The sequence below is a fragment of the Artibeus jamaicensis genome, unplaced genomic scaffold (assembly GCF_021234435.1).
Source record: "Artibeus jamaicensis isolate MK-2021 breed Jamaican fruit bat unplaced genomic scaffold, CSHL_Jam_final contig_233, whole genome shotgun sequence".
Classification (NCBI taxonomy): domain Eukaryota; kingdom Metazoa; phylum Chordata; class Mammalia; order Chiroptera; family Phyllostomidae; genus Artibeus; species Artibeus jamaicensis.
In genome coordinates, this window is record NW_026521486.1 from 59,269,507 (window position 1) to 59,290,066 (window position 20,560).

The 20,560-nt window shown below is 38.3% G+C and overlaps 1 protein-coding gene and 1 long non-coding RNA gene across 14 annotated transcripts in view; both read left to right on the forward strand.

Annotated features, from left to right (window-relative positions):
- Positions 1-5,397, forward strand: part of MON2 (MON2 homolog, regulator of endosome-to-Golgi trafficking) — a 117,797-nt gene extending 112,400 nt beyond the window's left edge. For all 6 annotated transcript variants that reach the window (XM_037140296.2, XM_037140297.2, XM_037140298.2 and 3 more), the window contains one exon: positions 4,716-5,397. In XM_037140296.2, the coding sequence (XP_036996191.1) occupies positions 4,716-4,879 (164 nt within the window). In that variant the 3' untranslated portion in view covers positions 4,880-5,397. The remainder of the gene's footprint in view (positions 1-4,715) is intronic.
- An 11,766-nt stretch (positions 5,398-17,163) lies between these two features.
- LOC119045540 (uncharacterized) overlaps positions 17,164-20,560 on the forward strand; it is an 87,128-nt gene continuing 83,731 nt past the window's right edge. For all 8 annotated transcript variants that reach the window (XR_008390922.1, XR_008390916.1, XR_008390918.1 and 5 more), the window contains exon 1: positions 17,164-17,799. This is a non-coding gene — a long non-coding RNA (uncharacterized LOC119045540). The remainder of the gene's footprint in view (positions 17,800-20,560) is intronic.

Below are 20,560 nucleotides of genomic sequence, written 5' to 3' on the forward strand. Positions count from 1 at the left end.
GTGCAGGGTGGAAGAGAATGAAGGGGGGAAACAGAACAACTGTAATGGATAATCAGTAAAATTAATTTTTAAAAAATCCTCTACAACTGGTTTGTTGGACCAGCCACTGATCCTAAGAGTCTGGTACTGATCCAGGACAAGGTGAACAGCTAGCGCCAAAATATAAGTCAGTTGTGTCACTAAACACACTGATTCAGCTGACTTCTTTATACAAGCAGACTTTGTTAAATAAGGAAGTGTATTGATACACATTTTGGCACCTTGGCTTACTGGCACTTTAAGCAGCATTTCTGTTAATACCCAAGAAAAAAGGAAGTTCTTAATAAGTGAATCACAAGTTACTTGTTTCTGTCAATTTTTATATAATTAAAATAAATATAAAATCTTCTGTTTTTAAAATCTATCCATTGGTAACTTTGGCCTAGAAAGGGTGAGTGTGATATGAAATTGTAAGAGGCAATAGACTTATATTTATTCAACCCAAATGGAAGGATGGAATTTCTAAGAAAAATCCTGGAGCAATGTCCTGAATTCATCACATCAATTTCAAATTTGAATTCTTTTTTTTTTTTCATTTTTATTTAATTATTTTTCAAGTACAGTTTTCTGTCTTTTACTCCCATCCCAGCCCACATCCCCTGCCCCGTGCTCCCCACCTCCCTCCCATTCCCACCCCCCTTAGCTGTTGTCCATGTGTCCTTTATACTAGTTCCTCTAAATCCCGCCCCTTTCCCCCCTGAAATTCCCTCCCCTCTCCCCTCAAATTTGAATTCTTACAAAAAAAATTCTGGTTGATTTTTTAGAGAGGGAAACCATGCATTGACTTTCTAGAAATTAGTAAAATCTTTATTAGATTACAAGATACAATTTGATTATTGAAAATATATTATACTTAATTTCCATAAGCAGGAAATTCTCTATTTCCTATGTTATTGCTATAGATGTGTTAAATATAACCAGTATATTTCAGTGAACAGTACTTTCATTGTTTTGTATGCTCTTTAGACAGTTGTCAAGAATGTAATGAGAATTTGTATAAAGGAAGAAAAGGGAAGGAAAGAAGACTCAGCAACTTTTTTTATTTTTATTTTTTTTAACAAAGTCAATGGGCCATGGATAGGGCACCGCAGTTATTAATGTTAAAAATGGTTTAAGAGAGTTTGAATTATGCCTCTAGGCATATGAATTGAAAACTTAATTTAAATGTAACCATAAATGATGAAGATGATATAACAACATATAAAAATGTATGATAAGCTTCATTAAGAAACAGAAAAAAAAGAAAATAACTTAGCCAAAGCCAGGCCTTCTCAGCAGAAATATGTTGGACTGCTCATAACTAGCTCAAAATGAATTCAGGAGGATGGCTACAGGGTTGGAACCAGTGTAAAACCAACATCTGTTTAGCACATTGGTTATTTGTTTTAGGGTTTTCTACTGGAAGAGGATGCATTTGTTGGACTTATTTTTAGTTGATCTTTCTTTAAAAATTTGAGTAGGGAGGAAACATACACGTTTCAAAAATATGAAAAGATATAGAAGGAAAAATTTTGAAAGTCTTAAGATCTTTCCCCTATTCTATGTCTGATCTCACCATAGGCAACCATTTTTATTAGTTTTTGGATCCTTCCTTAAGTTTATTATATAAATACAAAAATATGCTTCAATATGCCCCTAGTTTTTAATACATATGAATGTGCCCCATATTATACCTACTATTCAGGACTTTTTTTCACTTCATAAAATACCAAGAAGAAGCTTTCATATCAATACCTACCGCTTTTTCATTTTTGTTTTGATAGTTAAGTCCAAAGCACCCACCAGTATCTATGGTGAGTTTTTTTAATATTTTAATTTAAAAAATTTGAGCAGCTTCTCTAGAGTTTAAGATATTATCTAAAATGATGTATTTCTATATTTTCCTATAGTGAACCATTGGGACAATCTAGATAGGTTTCAATCTGTGCAGTCTTTTTTCCTCACAGTTTTTTACTGTGTAAGATACACATCAAGTTTATCATCTTAACCATTATTAAATGTAGTGTTTACTGGTATAAATACATTCATAATGTTGTGCAACCATCAGCACTATCCATCTCTAACTCGTTTTATCTTGACTGAAACTCCGTACTTATTAAACAGTAACTCCCCATTCCCTGTTCCCATCTGGCAGTGACCACTTTACTTTCTGTCTCAATAATTTTAACGACTCTGAGTCTCATATAAGTTGAGTCATACATTATTAGTTTTTTTGTGACTGGCTTATTTCACTTAGCATAATGCCATGAAGGTTCATCTATACTGTAGCAATTGCAGAATTTTCTTCCTTTTTAAGGCTGAATAATATTACATTGTATATATGTACACACCCGCCCCCCTGCATTTTCCTTATTCATTCATCCATTGGTGGACACTTGGGTTGCTTCCTTGCTTTGGCTGTTGTGAATAATACTGCTATAAACATGTGCACAGATATCTCGTGAAGACCCTGCTTTTGATTCTTTTGGGTATGTGTATATATATATGTATGTATGTGTATATATATATATGTATATATATATCCAGAAGTGGAATTGCTAGGTTATATGATAATTCTATTTTTTATTTTTTGAGGAACCAGGATACACTGTTTTCCACAGTGACTATCCCATTTGTTATTTCCACCAACAATGAATAAGGGTCCAAATTCTTCGTATTCTTACCAACAGTTGTTTTTTTCTGTTTTTTTATAGCAATTCTAATGAGTATAATGTGGTATCTCATTATAGTTTTGATTTGCATTTCCCTGATGATTGGTGATGTCAAGCATCTGTTTATGTGCTTTATTGGCCATTTATATATCTCCTTTGTAGAAATGTCATTTCAAGTCCATTTTTTAATTGAGTTACTTGGTTTTTTTGTTGTTGAAGTCTCTGTGTCTGTATCTCTGTGATCAGAAGCAGCCGTCAGAGCACAGAAATCATGGTATTTGGAGGATGGGGGGGTGGTCCTTTTCATCCACATTGGTCTCCTGGAAGCTGTGGGCAAGGTGCTTCAGGAACACGTGTGCAGCTGCCGGCCACATGGCTGGGGAGAGGGCTGGGTAGCGGACACTGCGCTGAGAGCTAACACTGACCAAAATTAACTGCAATAACTGGTCAAGTCTTCCTCTAGAAGTTGCAAGCCCTCAGTAGATTTCAGAGTTCCATTCATTAGTCACATCAAACAGATCCTGTCAGTGACAGATTTCTGGTAATTCCCACTCTGCCATTTCCTTAGAATCCTCTCTATGCAATCTTTTGTTAAATTAGTAATGGAAAGTTTCACAGAAGGCAGCTAGAGCAGACTGTGTAACAATTTTTTGACCAGTGGTTATTAAATATTTTGTTTGTTTCCTATTAAGCAGCAAAAATTTTTTATAAATGAAATCTGACATGGATTCCCAACATATAAAGCAAATGAAATCAGAACAGCTTTGGCTTGATATCCCCTCCCTCATTAATACACATCAGTACCACTCCCTTTTTCTTCCTGTCACCCCTACTCCAAGGAAGCTCCTGTTTGGGTAGAAAAGGGATGAAATTAACAGGTCAGCATTTCCCAGGATATGTACTAAGGAATGAATATTAATGGTGATCAATTATGTCAGTAGGTATTGAATGAAAAAAATTTCATAATCAAATTAAGTTTGGAAACCCTGGCTAGATAAAGTTAGAGCTATTCTTTTACTATAAGCCTTTAATAAATTCATGTGAATTATGAATCCCCAATATGGACATTTGCCAAACTTACTTAACCATAAATTTTTTAAGAAGTCACTTTAAGAACACTGGTTTACATTCCTTTATTCTATAGTAGAAGTTGATATAAACAGAAATTACATGACTTGATTAGGGATACCCAGCACTGCCTTATTTGAGAAAGGTTTTTAGACACTCAGTAAGCTGGCGGGAAAAATAAAATCAAAGCTCATTAAGCACAGTATACTATTTTTGCTTTCATGCTATATTGTGTTCCAAACTTAGAGTTGTTCCATAGTGTCATATACATAAGAAAAATGTAGTATCATGTTTTATTATTACACTGTCAATAATATGTACAATACTTACAGGAAAATAGAAGTACAATATGCGATCTCAGAATATAAGGAAATTACAGACTAATTGGGATATAACAGTTTTGTCCATTCTCTAAATATCATTCAGCTGTACTAGTTGTTCATGATAGTCCCTCCACACTACAGCTTAAGTCTAATGAGACACATCAAAGATTATCACACAGCACAAGAATGAATCTCTGTGGTCATTTAAATTAAAATTAGTATCAAGGACATTACAGGGAAAATCGTTTAATATGCTTATATTTATTACATAACTACATAAAAATGAACTGTTTCCTAATTGTTCTTGAAATGTGTACTATATTCTCTGGCAGTTATATTGAAAATGACTAAGGTTTGAATTATCTAAGTTACTTGAGTTAGCTTCCAAGGCCTTCAAAAATTGCAGTGTTATTTAAAATGTAACAGATTTGTTGGTATTGATGTATCTGCCCACTGACCATATTTTATCAAATATTGCAGGAAATTCTCTAGAGATTAAAAAAGATTGTGGAGTCTCCATATAATTTAGAATCTTTTTCTTTACATTGAATTTAAAGGATTGTGTTTATGTTAATTAGATTACCTCTGATATTTAATCCACATTTTTGAGATTTTTATACTTTTTGCATTACAGTTGATGGAAATACTTGGGCACAAGTAATTGCCTTATACCCAACCCTAGTAGAATGCATCACCTGCTCATCTTCAGAAGTCTGCTCTGCACTTAAAGAGGCACTAGTTCCCTTTAAGGATTTCATGCAGCCACCAGCATCCAAAGTTCAGAATGGAGAATCCTGACCAGCTACAATAAATTTAAAGAAGATATCTAACGAATGTTTGCTCCTCAGCGAGTCTTCTGTGGGAAGACATTTCTTACTACAAATAATTCTTGGCAGCTGTTGTTGGCCTCCTTTAAACTGCACTTACCTGAGTTCAGTAATTCATATTATAAGCTTATCAACAAAGGTTTCTGAATGAGTATCAGTATATGCCTTTAATAAACTGAACTGACGAGAGGGATAGTTACTACTACAACATACTTGCTACCGTATCTTCAACTGGTGATTTAAAAGTGAGCTTATGTACAGTTTGTGGTGTATGTGTTAATGATGTACTTTTTAAAAAGAAAGAAAAGATATTTCATTCAGTCAGATTTATTAGGCTGGTGTTTTTGTGCCCTTTTTCAAATACAAAAGTGTAATAAAATTTTATGCAAGATGGTACTGTAACATTCCATATTATCTATAACCAGCCTTTGTAAACAAAAGGAACTGATATACATGTGTGTATAATAAATGGTACAGTTCTGTATAAAATAGTTGCATTTATTATTTAAAATTTTAAAATACTGATAATGTTAAATGCTTAATGCTGTATTTATTATTAATATAAAGTTGTTTGCTTACACTTTTACTTATACTTTGCCTTCTTCAGCGGCACATGTGTTTACCATATGATCATTCAGTTACCTTAATGACTATTTTAAATGTAGTTGCTAGTGACTACATCTGACCCGAAAGGCTATGTAAATATAGCAGCAAATAATTTATGATTTGCTGATTTTGCACCTTTGAAGTACAGGTTGTTAACTTAATACACTAAGATATATTGTAGCACTATGATTCCATCATACCTCATTTCTTTAAATATCTTTCCCAGCTTTTACATAAGTCTGTTTTTATATTTGCTGTCTGGATTTTAAGACTTTCATATTTTATATTTCTTCTGGTTTTCCCCACTAACTAAACATTTATCACTACCTTTGAATTATGAATCAGGCAAAATGATTTCAGATTTCCAAAAATTTTACTTGTAAGGTTTTGTTCATTTCAGTGCTTCATTTTGTAGTGTTTTCTCAAGAAGAAAAATAACTATGCTAACCCACAGATATAAAGTGTGTATGTATTCTAAAACAATGAGAAGTATTTTTGGAGATAGATAAGCATTTAGAAGTACAGTAAACTTTCTGTTATGGAGGAAAATGCTAATTTTGTTTCACTTTCCTGCCCTAGTGAAGAAGAAAATTGCTCCTGAGTACATTGACTTAACTGGTCCTTAAAAAAACTGACCTAGCTTACTGTATTTTCTATCTTATGGATTATGCTATTATATTTTTATTCTGAGTTAAATTTTCATAATCACTTATGTAAGACTCAAGGACATTTAAAATAATTATTTTTTATAAAAATCATGATGGTCTCATCATTTTAGTGTGCTGGGAGGCCTTTGATTTTAATAATAAGGCCTCTCCAGCATATTTATAAAACTATGAGAGGATATTAGAATTAAATAATGAATGAGATAAAACTTTGAGGCTATTGTAGTTGTGTGATAATTTGCTCTATTATCTGTAAACACATGGTTGGATCTTTTTTTGAGGGGATAGTACTTTTTTACACGAATTAATGAATTTCTATTTTATAGTTTCACGTAAAATATGTGATTTCCTAGATTCTGTGTTTAGCATTTTTCTTAAAGTTGTGAAGAATAGTTGCCCCAAACCGTGTATTTCGTTTACTTACTATATTTGGTAATGTTAAATTGGAAATTAGAAAAATTTGCATATCACTGATAAAGCATTCAAATAGAATAATAAGGGTAGTATACCAGTTCAGTAACATGTTAAAAATACTGCCAAGAATTCAGATAAAGAAAAAATATGTCTATTCTTGAGACATAGCAGATCAGTTGCAATTAGTATTATACTCTAGTGGAAGTTGAATGTGAGTCAAAGATGTGTACATAGATTTATATAAATGGAGTGCTTTACTGATATTGTATTAGCTTTCAATACCAGGACCATACCCTACAGCTCAATACATAAATTTGGTGAATGTATAAATACCATATAACATAGTAATCAGCGGCAGTCTTAATGACAAGCAAAGTGGGCCACCCGCTTGGTGGTATAATTTGACAGGTTTTTCCTCCTAGAATATCTCTCACTACTGATAATTTATTCCCTTGAGTCAAGCAGTCTTCTAGGGTACATCTTCTAAAATATCCTGATACCTGGGAGGTTAACACGTTGCCCTTGTCTTATTGATATGAATTGAGTTCTTTAGTGACTAGAAGAACTGGGCTCTGAGAAATTACCACATAGTAGGAGATTAAAAAAGGAAGCTGCCCAAGCTAAAATCATTTTGAAGGACAATTGAGACTCTGCTTAGTCCACAAAACAGTAGTAATAATGTCCTTTAGGCATAACTTTTAAGCCTCCACATAATACCTTTTGTCACTAATAGTGCCTATCTGATATGAAGAAGGACCACCCCACAAAAAGACCCAGAATTATCTTCTGGAGCTGGGCCCCTTGTAGTACAGGATTCCTCCACTAGGTGAGTGTTACAGGAACCCATCTGTATCAGTGTACCAGCTGGCAGTGTTGTGAGAGGCTGTGTCGGGCTTCAGTGAATTGTTTTTTGAAGACACACATTTGCCCATTCATGGTGGATTATTATGAGTGCACCTGCGCACACCACGCTGAGTGTTCAGTTTTTGACCAAAAATGTCATGACCTTCCATGCTCCACCCTCACTATTCACCCAATTTCACCCCTGGCAACTTTTCTATTGTTTCCCCATAAAGTGAAATATTTTGCTAATGTGCAACAAAGAGATGAAGCAAAAAGCTGGCAGAAGCACTGAAGGCATCAAAGTCAACAAGTTCAAAAACTGTTTTGAGTAGTAGGAAAACCTTGGTAGGTATATTGCATCAAATGGAGAGTACTTTGAAGGTGACTGAAATTTAAGCATATAAGAATAAATACATAATTTTTTATAAATAAATACCAGGTTTTGGGGTCCCTTCTGGTATATAGATTGCTAGACAACAGAACATTTGCTAACAATTGGATTGAACTCCTTTTCTATTAAATTACAAAGGAAACAAACTAAAAATTTTAACTTGGAATAGCTTTTCTTTGTTTTAAAGGCATTTTTTAAGTTTATTGATTTTAGGGAGAGAGAGGAAGGAAGAGAAGGAGAGAGATTTGTTGTTCCAGCTATTTATGCATTCATTGGTTGATTGTTTTATGTTTCCTGATGGGGATCAAACCTGCAACCTTGGCATGTCAGGATGATGCTCTAACCAAGTGAGCTACCCAGCCAGGGAAGAATAGCTTACTTTTAAGGGTTTTTTAAATGCTACCACTGCCAAAAAGGAAAAGAATAGGTCATTTTGTAGTGTCTTATTTAGTACTTCTTTGTAATCAGTGTTACTGTTTTATTAGTTTTACTGTATTAGGAGCCTATTTACTTATTAGGAGCCTGTTTAGGTGCCAAAAGGAAAAGGAAATGCATGAAAGTCTGCTTTAGAGAGAACCGATGTTCACTTGCTTTCATTAACTGCCATATGGTTTCTTACCTTTTTTCTCCTATATGATTATTGATTCAACTCTTGCTATATTCCTTAAATTGTATGTTACACAGAAGGGAAAGGTGGACAATTATGCATATATATTTTATTCTGAAGAATACCATATGTGTACTTCCCTGACCGGCTTGGCTCAGTGGGTTGGGTGTCATCTGGCAAGCTAAGAGTCACTGGTTTGATTCCTGGTCAGGGCACATGCCTGGCTTACGGGCCATGTGCCTGGTCGGAGGCGTGTGAGAGGCAACCAATCATGTTGCTGTCCCTTTCTCCCTCCTTTCCCCTCTCAAAAAATAAATGTTTTTTTTTAAGAATAGCATATACATAATTCTGTAACAAGCTGATAACAAAACAACTAAGTTATTTGTCTTCTAAATTTAGAGTATTTTGTTCATTGTCACAATGGGTGACAGGTAAAATTGGTACCACTGGTCCCAGGTAAACATTTGGCTAGTATTAGTTGAGAAACTAAGAATGAAACAGTATAAATTATTGAATAATATTAGAAAACAACTCGAAAGTATTAATTACATTTGTGTTAATGAAAGACAGTGTAGTTATTATTATGACTAATATGTTCTTATGAAGTGTAGAATAATTTAAATGGGTGACCAGATTCTCAAAAATGGACTGCTGTAGGTGAAGTCTGTCTGACGAAGGCAGAATACTTTTGGAGAGCTACCTACCTGCGATTGCTGAAGAAATCAGTAGTGGAGATTTAGAAGCCCCTGGAATGAATCAATGTCCAGACCAAGAATATTGTGAATTTCTGTTGTTTTTTTTTAATAGAAAACTGCCACAGCTGTGGACAAAAATGGTCTCCTGAAAGCATTACCTTGTATGTTCTTTAGATTTCTACTTAAATAGGTTTGTTGTTTTAGCATTAGTAGATATGCTGATCTTGTGTAAAGTGCCACCTTTTATGTATACTTAGTGGTTTTCAGTTGCATTTATCTACACTATTACAGTGACTTTTGCTGTTTTAAAAAATTTTCTATTTGTAGAATGAAGGAAGGAGAGTTCATAGAAGCACATGGTGTGTTACCAATTTATATGTTATGGGAAAATGGTTAATACTTCAGAAGCACTTGAATTACAATTTTTGTATCTCTGGCAAGTACACTGGTGCTAAATGTGAATGAAAAGTATTTATAGATTGGGGAAAAAGTTTATAATGTCTTTGTATCTTAATTTATATAAAAAGTATTTCAGAGGAGTTAAATATCAATTCATTACATATCTAGTAATTTTGAATGCACTGGCAATATTGGCTTTTTTAAAGGAGCATGAAGTTAGTCCTGTAAATGTAATTGTTCTTATTAATCTTAAGTAATTGTGAGGCAGTGAGGAGCAGAGGCTTAGCATCTTATTTAACTTTAGGCATGTTAACTTTTCAGAGGCTTTGTTTTCTAATCTTTAAAACATGATAGTGAGTTCTCACAAAATTCTTGGAGAAAAAAGACATAGTTTGATTTTAGAATTGGTTTCATGACATACTTAAGTGTTCAAGTTGTTTTTTCTTAAGTATTTATTTTTTATTGAGTATGCTATTATGCTTATCCCAATTTCCCCCATTGCCCCCCTCCACCCAGCACCCCCCACCCCCTCCAGTGATCCCCCCATCTTTGGTTCCTTTCCCTGGTTTATACATGTAAGTTGTTTGATAACTCCATTTTCTGTACTTACTCTTAACATACCCTCAGCCATTCTGTAACTGTCACTCTGTACTTATTAATCCATTCACCTTTTCCCTCATTGCCCCAGACTGCCCCTCCCCACTGGTGACCATCCCAATGTTCTCCATATTTGTGATTCTGTTTCTGTTCTGCTTGTTTGCATAGTTTATTTCTGAGATTCGGTTGTTGATAGTTATGTATTTCTTGCCATTTTAATGTTCATAGTTTTGACCTTCTTTTTCTTAAATGAGTCCCTTTGGCATTTCATGTAATAATGGCTTGGTGATGATGAGCTCCTTTAGCTTTACCTTGTCTGGGAAGCAATTTATCTGCCCCTCCATTCTAAATGATAGTTTTGCTGGATAGAGAAATCTGAGTTGCAGGTCCTTGCTTTTCATCACTTGGGATACTTCTTTCCAATCTCTTCTTGCCTGCAAAGTTTCTTTTGAGAAATCAGCTCGAAGTCTTATGGGAGCTCCTTTGTAGGTAGCTCTCCACATTTCTCATGCTGTTTTTAAAATTCTTTAACTTTTGGCATTTTAATTATGATGTGTCTCAGAGTGGGTCTCTTGAATCCATCTTGTTTGGGGGACTCTGTACATCCTGGACTTGAATGTCTATTTCCTTCACTAAATTAGGGAAATTTTCTTTCATTATTTTTTCATATAGATTTCCAGTTTTATTTATTTATTTATTTTTTTGCTCTTTCTCCTCTCCTTCTGGAACCCCTATGATGTGGATGTTGGAACACTTGGAGTTATCTCAGAGGCTGCTTATATTATCCTCATTTTTTTGGATTCTTTTTTCTTCTTGCTCTGATTGGTTGTTTTTTACTTCCTTATGTTCCAAATCATTGATTTGATTCTTGGCTGTATCCACTCTACTGTTGTTTCCCTGTAAGTTGTTCTTTATTTCAATTTGAATCCTTTATTTCTGACTCGTTCTTTTTTATGCTGTTGAGGTCTCCCTAGGTTCCTTGAGCATCCTTATAACAGTGTTTTAAATTCTGCATCTGATAGATTGCTTATCTCCATTTTGTTCAGTTATATTTTTTTGGAGTTTTAATCTGTTTTTTCAACCGGGCCATGTTTCTTTGTCTCCTCATTTTGGCAGCCTCCCTGTGTTTGTTTCTACCAATTACGTAGAGCTGCTATGACTCCCTGTCTGAGTAGTGTGGCCTAATGTAGTAGGTATCCTGTAGGGTCCAGTGGCACAGCCTCCCCTATCATCCAAGCTGGCTATTCAAGGTGCATCCTTAGTGTGGGCTGAGTACACCCTCCTCTTATAGTTGAGTCTTGATTGCTGTTGGCAGGTCATTGGGAGGGGTTTACCCAGGCCAGTCAGTTCCGAGGACTGGCTATGACATCTGACGAGCACCCTTAGGATTCTATAAAGGATTAGCTGTGCAGGAGCAGGTTGGTGGTGCTCTGATGTGGTCTGTAGCTGTCCACTGGATGCACAGGCTCTGAGGTTTCCTGAGTGGTGCAGGGCAAGGTCAGCCCCCACCTGTGTTTTGTCTGGGGCCACCCTGCCTAAGCTACAAATCAATCTGATATGGCTGCTACTTGTTCTGGGCTTGGAGTTTTCCAGGCAAAGTCAAGCTGCGAAGGTCCTAGTACCAGGCAGGGGACCATGCAGCAAGAGGTACAGGGGCTGGGAGCCCACTGAAGCCAACTGTTGTTTCTTTGAGAGGATTTAGAAAGTTGTGAAGCATGAGCTGAGACCAGCTATTCATATGGAAAAACCACTGTTAACAGCTTGAGTGAGCTGGGAGACTAGGTACAACAGAGTTGCAGGGGATCTCCAGGGTGGGGCAAACTGTTAGCCAGGTTGATGAAATCTTAGATATGGCACCACCTGCCAGCTCTTTGGCTCTGTTGGGGGAGGATTCAGAAAAGGGATGATGGCCTCTGCCTGCCTTTCTGTGTGTGAGAAAGCTGCCCCCCAACTCTCTCCTTGATGCCAGACACTTCAGTTCCGCCCTGTGTGCCTCTGGTTTTCCTTCCCATCCCACTCCTGATGTTGAACCACTGTGCCATTTACAGAGTTGCAGACGGTCTGAGTTTTTCTGCCATCAGCTGTGGTTTCTTCAAACTTCTCTCCCAGGTTACATGAGAACTGTGTCATTTTCAATGTGCTCTCAGTTTTTACAGTGAGGTTTTTGCTGTCAAAAGTAGTGATGCAGTCTGGTTTGGCCATGGCACCCGTTTTCCACAGAGCCTTTCCCACACCTAGTTCCTTCATGTATTCATTGAAGCCTTTGCTCTCCACTAAGTGCTATCTTCCTACCAGTTGCTGAATGGTGGCCAGGGTAGGCGCAGGAGGCGTGCGGGGAACCAGAGAAGAGGACTCCTGTTCTAGGACCATGGTGGGTCAAGTCGTTTTTGATAAATGTTAACATATCCTAATTCAGACCTTTGACTACATATTTTTCTCTCTTGTTATCCCATCAGTTTGTTTCCCTTCTTCCTTCAAAAGTTTTTTATGTTTATCTTACCTTCATTTTTATAAGTTTACTTATTTTTTCTCATTTTCTCCTTTCATTCATCTCCCACGTTCTTTGCCTCTTTTCTTCAAGCTCTTCCTCTAATTTTACCAGCACCTTATTCAAGAGATACCACGTGTTGGTGGTGAACCACTGCCAACTGCTTATTGAATGGAACTCTGGTAATACCTTCTGCTTTAGCCACTGTTGCTTTTCTTTGCAAAGTTGAAGTCTCCCTGACATTATAAAATAGTTGAACAAGGTAAAGTAATTTGTGACTAGAGCTCCTACTGTCTTTTGAAGCCACAGGATTCAGCACTGAGGCTGCACACTGAGGATGGGATTGCTCTGAGTATGATGAATTCAGCAGTTAAACTTGGAATAATCATGTCTTTCCGTTATGTGGATAGAGAGCTCATAGCCGTTTTCTCAAAAGGGAGCCTTTAAAATCAGTTTACATTAGGGTGGTTTTTCTTGTCTTTTGTTTGTTTTTGGAGGCAGATGCTTTGAGCTAATTTAGACTTGTGTTTTCTAAATAAGAGGACCTGACGCAGCACATTGCCCATGTCTTTCAGCTGCCTCGCTGTGTCTGTTACAGAGCAGCGTTCTCCTGACAGAGACCTAGACTGTTACAGTGCTCCTGTCCAGGCCTTTCTGGGGTACCTTTGGTGTCCATGCACTTGGTGCTTACAGTGATAGAGATGTGCTTAGTTGAAACATTTCTGATTACACTGTTGGATTGATTGATTCTAGCCTCTCAGATAAAAAGAAAATTCAGTTATATTGTTTTATTTTAAACTAACATTCAATAAGTAGTACAAGCAAGAAGGATAAAAATCATGCCATTAGTTGGGAAACTATTGCAATATAACAACTCTGCTTTCTATGAAGTTTACAACATATGAGGAAAATTCCAAAGCTGTAATATTACAAACTTACTCTTTTTATTTAGAAAAAATAAAATACGAGGCTTCAGATCCAACTGTGCAAATTGCATTTGCTTTCCAGCCTTTACTACTTCTGTGTCATAATTTTAACATGAAACATACAACTCCTGTCTGTTAATGCAGTTACCCATATGGTGTTTATGTCAGACTGGATATATTTATCTAATTTTGTGAGTTTCTTTTTTAGCTCCCAGTGCAGTTCTTGAAAGTAATACTGCTGTTGTTACACTTTCTCCTGCAATTTTTATGTTGTTGAGATGTATCAGTTATGTATTATAATCATGAAAGTCTCTTGGCCACAAACACAGATTTTCTTTGTGGCCAAGGATAGTTTTTCCACAAAAAGTGCATAGTTATAGCTGAGATTGTATAGATCCTTAATTTGCTTTACAGTTACCACTCAGCATGACTCTAGGTTTTTAATTATGGCCTAGCAGTGCTAGTTTTCTCAGTATAGCTCAATATCGTAACCACTTTGAGAATTTCCTTTCAGATATGATAAATGATTCACTTTTTCTTTAGTATACTTCGTGTTTGCTTTCTCATCCTCAGTAAGTTCAACACGTTAGTAATACCCCACATCACTGAGTCTGTTTAACAAAGACTTAGTAAGTAATGATTTAAATATGTTTAAGATGGGTTACATATGCTGTTAATTTGGAAAGAAGCTTTATAAAATAGAATAAGAAAGGTGTGTTTTTGAGACCTTTGTTGAAACTATTAATATATAAAATGAAAAAAATAAATACCCAGAAGGACATTATGAGAGATCTCTGTCATTAGGAAAGAAAGCAGATATAAAACTTTGTATTAAAATTCCAGGCCAAAAAAACATTAAACTTAAAAAAAAATTCTAGGTCAGGTCAAAAACATAATCCTCTAGTGGATTAGACACTTACAATTATTTCTTTTGCTTTACAAGCATCCCTATTTCTTTTTAATTTAGCGAAGCTAATTTTAGTATTGCCCGTCTAGCGGTGCTAGACCATCCCTCCACCTTACAAAGAAAAATCATTTATTTTAAATGTTCCTTTTCTGAGAACCTGAATTGTGTAATAAAGGTATGATACTGAAAATTTTCTACAAAATATTTCCAGCAGCCAGGTGTAGTTATAATAATTTTTGTAAGTTCTAATTTTAATCTTTCTGAAGTACCTAGTATGTATCAGCCAGGGCTTTACCTATATTAGTCCTATAAGGAATCATAATCCTCAGAGAAATCCTGCAAGGTAGGTGTTACTATACTTAGTTTACAGAGAAGGAAGGCAGGGTGTAGAGGCTGAGATAACGCTCCTAGAGTCACACAGCTGAAGTCTGTGTAGATCATCATGTCTTGCTCTGAAAGCAGTTCTCTCCACTACGTGCTAGTCTCACTCCATTAAAATCTTTAAAATCTCACTTCATTTAAGTCTTACTAAAGTAAAGTTAAAAATTGGCTTAAACAACTACTATTTCTATGAATGGGTGTTGTAACAAACACACTTGAACATAACAAAGAGCTTCAAATACTGTGAAGAAAAAATTGTCTAATGATTGTGATCTCCGAAGCTGCATTGGGTTTTCATTATTGGTCCAGGACAGTTTAAGATAGCTTACTGATTTGTGTATTATGTTACAAGCATTGTGGTTAAGACTCTAGTCTGGGGCCAGACTTCCTAAGTTCAAATCCTAGCTCCGGCATTTCCTAAAAATGTGACTGGAGCAAGTTAGTTAACCCATTTTGTTTTATTCATGTGAAATGGAATTAATAATAGTGTTTAACTCATAAAGTTCTTTATTAGGATTTAAAACAGTGTTATGAAGCACTGTTCCTGGCACCTGGTAATTGCTAGGTGGGTGTCACATAAATAAAATACACTTTTGGTACATATCACTTAAAGATGGGCAGAAGACCTATACTTTTTCATAAAGGGACCGATTTCTTGCCTTTTACTGGGACAAGCACTGCATATTAAGAATCTACTACATGCTCATAACTGTGTCCTTGCTGTATGCAACAGAAGTCCTTAGGTTCGCTCAGGCACTTGTAGCTAGTTGAAGAAACCACATACATAAAATCATACTAAATACAAGATTGTATATAATTCAGTACTCCTGTCATTAACATTTTAATTCCTATCATGTGTTAGTCATTGTTTTACCCGCTGCTCTCATAGAGTTTACAGTTTTGCAGGGAATGTAAGGCCTTAAACAAGCGTTCAAAGTACTGTGGAAAACAAGTACTGTACAGGCTAATAGGGAATCATAAAATAGTGAACCTCAGCCTAGTCCTCTGTGGTTCAGGTTGTTATTGTTAGTATTAAGAAGGAAAATCAATAAAGAAATGAAAAGGCTCAGGGGTGGAGATAGAACTGAAATGGGCCCTGACGGCAAGGTCAATTTTGGATGGTTCCAAAGGACATTGCAGGATATGTCAGGTAAAGACAAATAATGTGAGCAAGGCATATCTGAGGTATGAGAGAACTGATAGTACATGTCCTCAATGGGTGAAGTACAGTGATGGTGAAGAATTGAGGTCCATTCATAAAATCTCTAGAAACCCAATCGAAATAGTTTAGATTTGAGATGACAGGAGTTTTGAGTGATTAGTTTTAGGAATAAGTGATAAAACTAAGGAAGATAAACTTGCAGTTATGAGCAAGATAGAGTGGAGGGACTATAAGTAGGGAAAGCTAAGATAGCAGGCTGTTGGGATTTTCTTCCTGTGAGGTCATGATGAAGGATTGATTAGCTGCAGGTAGTCACTTTTGGAAAGGATACTTAGATTCTGGATATTAAGGGTGGAGAAAAGTGAAGAGTTGCTAGTAGCACATTGTGTCTGGGTGATGAGTGCATTGGTGTTAGCACTGTCAAAGACAGGTTAATTGTGGAAATTAACCTTATACAATTAAAGTAGGGTAATGACTACATTTACTTGGAAACTTCATTTCTGTAATATATCTGTATAGTGCCAAACCAAACAACTGTTTAAAGGCTATTTGAAAATCTGTACCATTATGCTAAATGACATTTGCTATGGTGCAGGGTAATGTGGTCCACAGTGCAGTGAGAGAAACAGTGAGGGGTGATATTTTGGCAGTCCAGTCATTGCTTATCAGGACTACGTGGTGTGAATCATAATGAAACTACTGGTGAAGTTTCTATAAACTTAGTGGGAAGCACAGTCTTGTTTATGCGTCATCAAATAAAGCATTTAATTGCAGGTTTGTCCTATGTTTACACAGAAATAAATACATAAATATTGTTATCTGGAAATAGTTCGGAATGGACATCCCAAGCAAACTACCTTCAGCAGTTGCTTTAAAATATGAATAAGCATAACATCGAGATGTGTCAGAGGGCACGTATTTTTTTCTTAGTTTGCATATGACCTTTATTTTGAAACATGTTAGGCAGGATGCTTTTAATTTGAAAACTTGTTCTTCAAGAAACTGTTTCATCACTAATACCATCTGGAATAGAGAAGCAAAGCAAAGAGTACTAGGTAATCTTTAATTGCCAACCAGTCTGTTGGCAGAGAAGATCTGTTAGTAAACTGTTGTGCTGGTTGAAGGGGGGAAATCTTATTTTTCCAAAGAGGAGTTTCCCATGGGTGCCCCTTGATGCCTTGTTGCCAGACTTTGTGGTCTGGATCTTAGCCCTCCCACATCCATGACAAGATCAAAGTCTCTGCGTCCAGTTAATCCCAATCCGAACTCTCTAATCCCTCTATTCTCTTCAGGGTAGTCTAGGTTTTCTGGAGCGTGATGACGAATGGCATTGCCAGCTTTAGCAGATAAAAGTACCGGACGCCCAGTTAGATCTCAAGTTAAGATACGTGTTTTTTAAATATAGGGGACACATACATACTGAAGTATTCGCTTATCTGAAACTTGAACTTAATTGGACATTCTGTTTTTATATGACAACCCCGTCTGCTTTTTCTTTAAGATGATTTACGCCAAAAAAAATCCCGATGTGGGAGGCAAAAGCAATTAGCCTGGGACTGCAGCAGATGTAGCTCATAGAAGTCGGTCTCCTCCCAGTCTTGGCCTTTAAGAAGAAAGGCAACCCACAAATCCCGGGAGCCTGCGCATTAAAGCGAGCTGTGCGGCAGCTTTCCCGCCGGTTTTCTGCGGAATGTAGCACTGTGGCCACGCCGCGGGGTGGAGCGCCAAGGGTTATGTCCCCGCCGGATAGGAAAGGAGGTGCCGGAAACTTTAAACCCCGTCAGAGTACAACGTGTCCACTTAGACGGCGGTAAGTGCCGCCATTTTCTTTGCCGGCAAAGACCGGGAGAAGTTAGGGGTGTCATTTTGCCCAGTTAAGCGGACTGGGGTGCATGGCCCGCGGCCTCAGCACTTTGGTGACGTGGAATTGGGGTTCCCTCTTTCGGGGCTGATTTCCAGTGACACGTCGAAGCTTGCCAAGGCAGGGAAAGGGACGCTGCTTCTGTCCCGGATGCAAGATGGCGGCGCAAGCGGGGGGGGGGAGAAGTGTTGGGGGCGGTCACGTGTTGGGGAGTAGCGCGCGAGCCTCCTTAAGGGATCTCTATGGTTCGTCCCCGCGCACTGGAGCAGCGGAGCGCGAGGCGGTCTGGTGTCCGCGCGTGTGGAGCCGCGGCCGACACCACCATCCGCCATCTGGCGCGGTTTCAGTTTTTCGGCGTTTTTGTTTTTTCTCGCCTCTTGCAGAGGTGTACGGGATTGCCCCTTAAGGGTCGTAGGGAACGTGTGGCTGGGGACTTCCGGGCTGTGCCTTGGTTTCTAGCCCCGGCGCCGGAGCCGGAGCCCACCTCTGCGGGAAGCGCCCTGGGCGTTCACCCGTCCTGAGAGCCGGCCGGGCGGCGGACGTGGGGAGCGCGGCGGTGCTGGGGCCCCGGCCGCCGCCCAGCCCCCACCGTGGGCTTGGGGCGTGGAGGGGCGCGGGCGGCGCAGCTCGGAGACCTGGCCGGAGCGCGGCGGGAACGGTCCGTAGTTCCCCGAGGACGGAGCGCGGGAACCCCGCTCACTGCTTCAAGGAGACCGTCGGATCCGGGTGGCATCTGGCTGCGCTGTGGCCGCCCATTTCCTGCTTTTGAGTGGCCCAGGGGACGAGGTCCCCTCGGCGGCGGAGGGAGCGACTCCCTCCCCCACGACCCGGGCGCACTTTCTCTGTTTCGAGAGCGGTCGGTTGCACAGAAAAGTCCGGTCCCGGCGCCGCCTGTGATCCCCGGAGCCCTCGGGGCGCTCCCGCGGCGGGGCGCTGGGCGGGGTCTTCGGCGGGCGGCGGGGAAGGACAGGGGTGCCAGCCGCCGTCGGCAGCGGAGGAAAGACGGAGCAGCGCCGGAGCCGCTCTGCTCCCCCCTCAGCGCGGTCTGGTGCCTCCCCGACACCATGGCCCTGGCTGAGGTAGTAGTTTGTGCTGTTGGTCGGGTTGTGACATTGCCCGCTGTGGAGATAACTGCGCAAGCTACTGCCTTGCTAGTGCTGGTGATGCTCAGCGCGGCGGAGGACAATGGCTGGGAATCCCCTTTGTTTTCCGGGCTCAGGAGCAGCCCCCGGAGGCCCGGCCGGCTCGGCCACCGCGGACACCGTCGGTTGTGCGCTTTCCTGGAGCGGGGAGGGAATTGCAGGGAGAGGGGTGGACGGGGACGTTTTTAAAGCGGGTGTAAGAGCCAAGCCGTGGGTTTGCTTTTTACTCTAGTAGGAGTGAAATTGTGCAAGATCATGACACAAACTTTTCCAACCTAATTTCAACGCTTCTTTCAGTAGTCGATGCAGGATTTGGTTTGCACCTATTTATTTCATGCTTTAGCTGTAGGTCGGAGTAGGGAGAACTGCCCTCCTCCAGAACTGGCATTGGGAGCAGAATAGTAGACCCATTAATTACAAAGTTTATGCCTTATAACAGTTTAAGTCTGGCTTTTTGTTGTGTTCCCTCGGAAATTTTAAGAGCTTTAAAATATAAACCTGAAGCAATTAAGAGTTTCTATTTAAACTTTGCAACTCCTTGAATGAGAAGATTACATTTATAGTTAAATGCATTACTGCGATTTTTTTTGAATGAAGCAAATAAATTCTTTATACAGTGTGCTGCGAGTGGTATTTTTTTCTTTTTTAGTTTAACTTCGGGGGCTCAAAATTTGATGGTGTGGTGTGGGGTTTTTTTTTTGCTTTTGATTCTCGTGATAAATTTTTTTATATCATTTTTGGATTGTACTTTATGGGTGGAAAGAATCTAGCAAAGAGTTTAAAAAGTACGGTTTCTGGATATGGAGGCTTAAAATCCAATTAACGCCCATTTCGATTCCTGAGGTACCACTACTCCAAATAGGAAAATACAATTTTTATACAGGAAATTTAATTTGGAGAGCTAATTAAATTACTTCATGTTTTAAGTACTCTGGAGTCCGGGTGGAAAAGAAGAAAATTGTATTTTTTAAATTTTAATTTCATTGAGATACATTGGTTGTAAATTTTAGTACTTAATCTGACCTGGTTTGCGTAGACTATATGGCTTTAAATCACAACTTTCCATGGTTTAATTTTTGATGCTTAATTGAAAAAGGCAATTCTCTACTAAAAGGCACATATAGTATAAAAAGAAAAACTTTAAAAACTAACTGAATCCTTTGCATCCCCTTCTGTAGGAGTCTGATGCTTTTGTAATTCAAAAGTGATCTAATAAGTGTGCCTTGATTTGATTTGGTTTGGTTTAGTTGAGCTTTGAGCCATTCATTATCTTACTCAGTTTGTCTCATCTGGATCGAGCTGCCTCGTTGTGGGAAGGACAGGGAAGAAGACACTTATGTTGAATCTTAAAATGTAGGAAGTACTTGAATTTTGGCTCTTTGAACTTGTGTTTATTGATACAAAAGAGCCAAGTAGATTCAGGACTTTATTAAGTGCCGGTTCTTACAAATGATGAAAGTAACAGAGTGCTATTTCAAATCTTTTTGGAAAGAAGATTTGTGGAGAAATAATCATCAGATTGTAATTGAACTGTAATAACTTCCATTTTCCAAAATATTTGTCCAGTT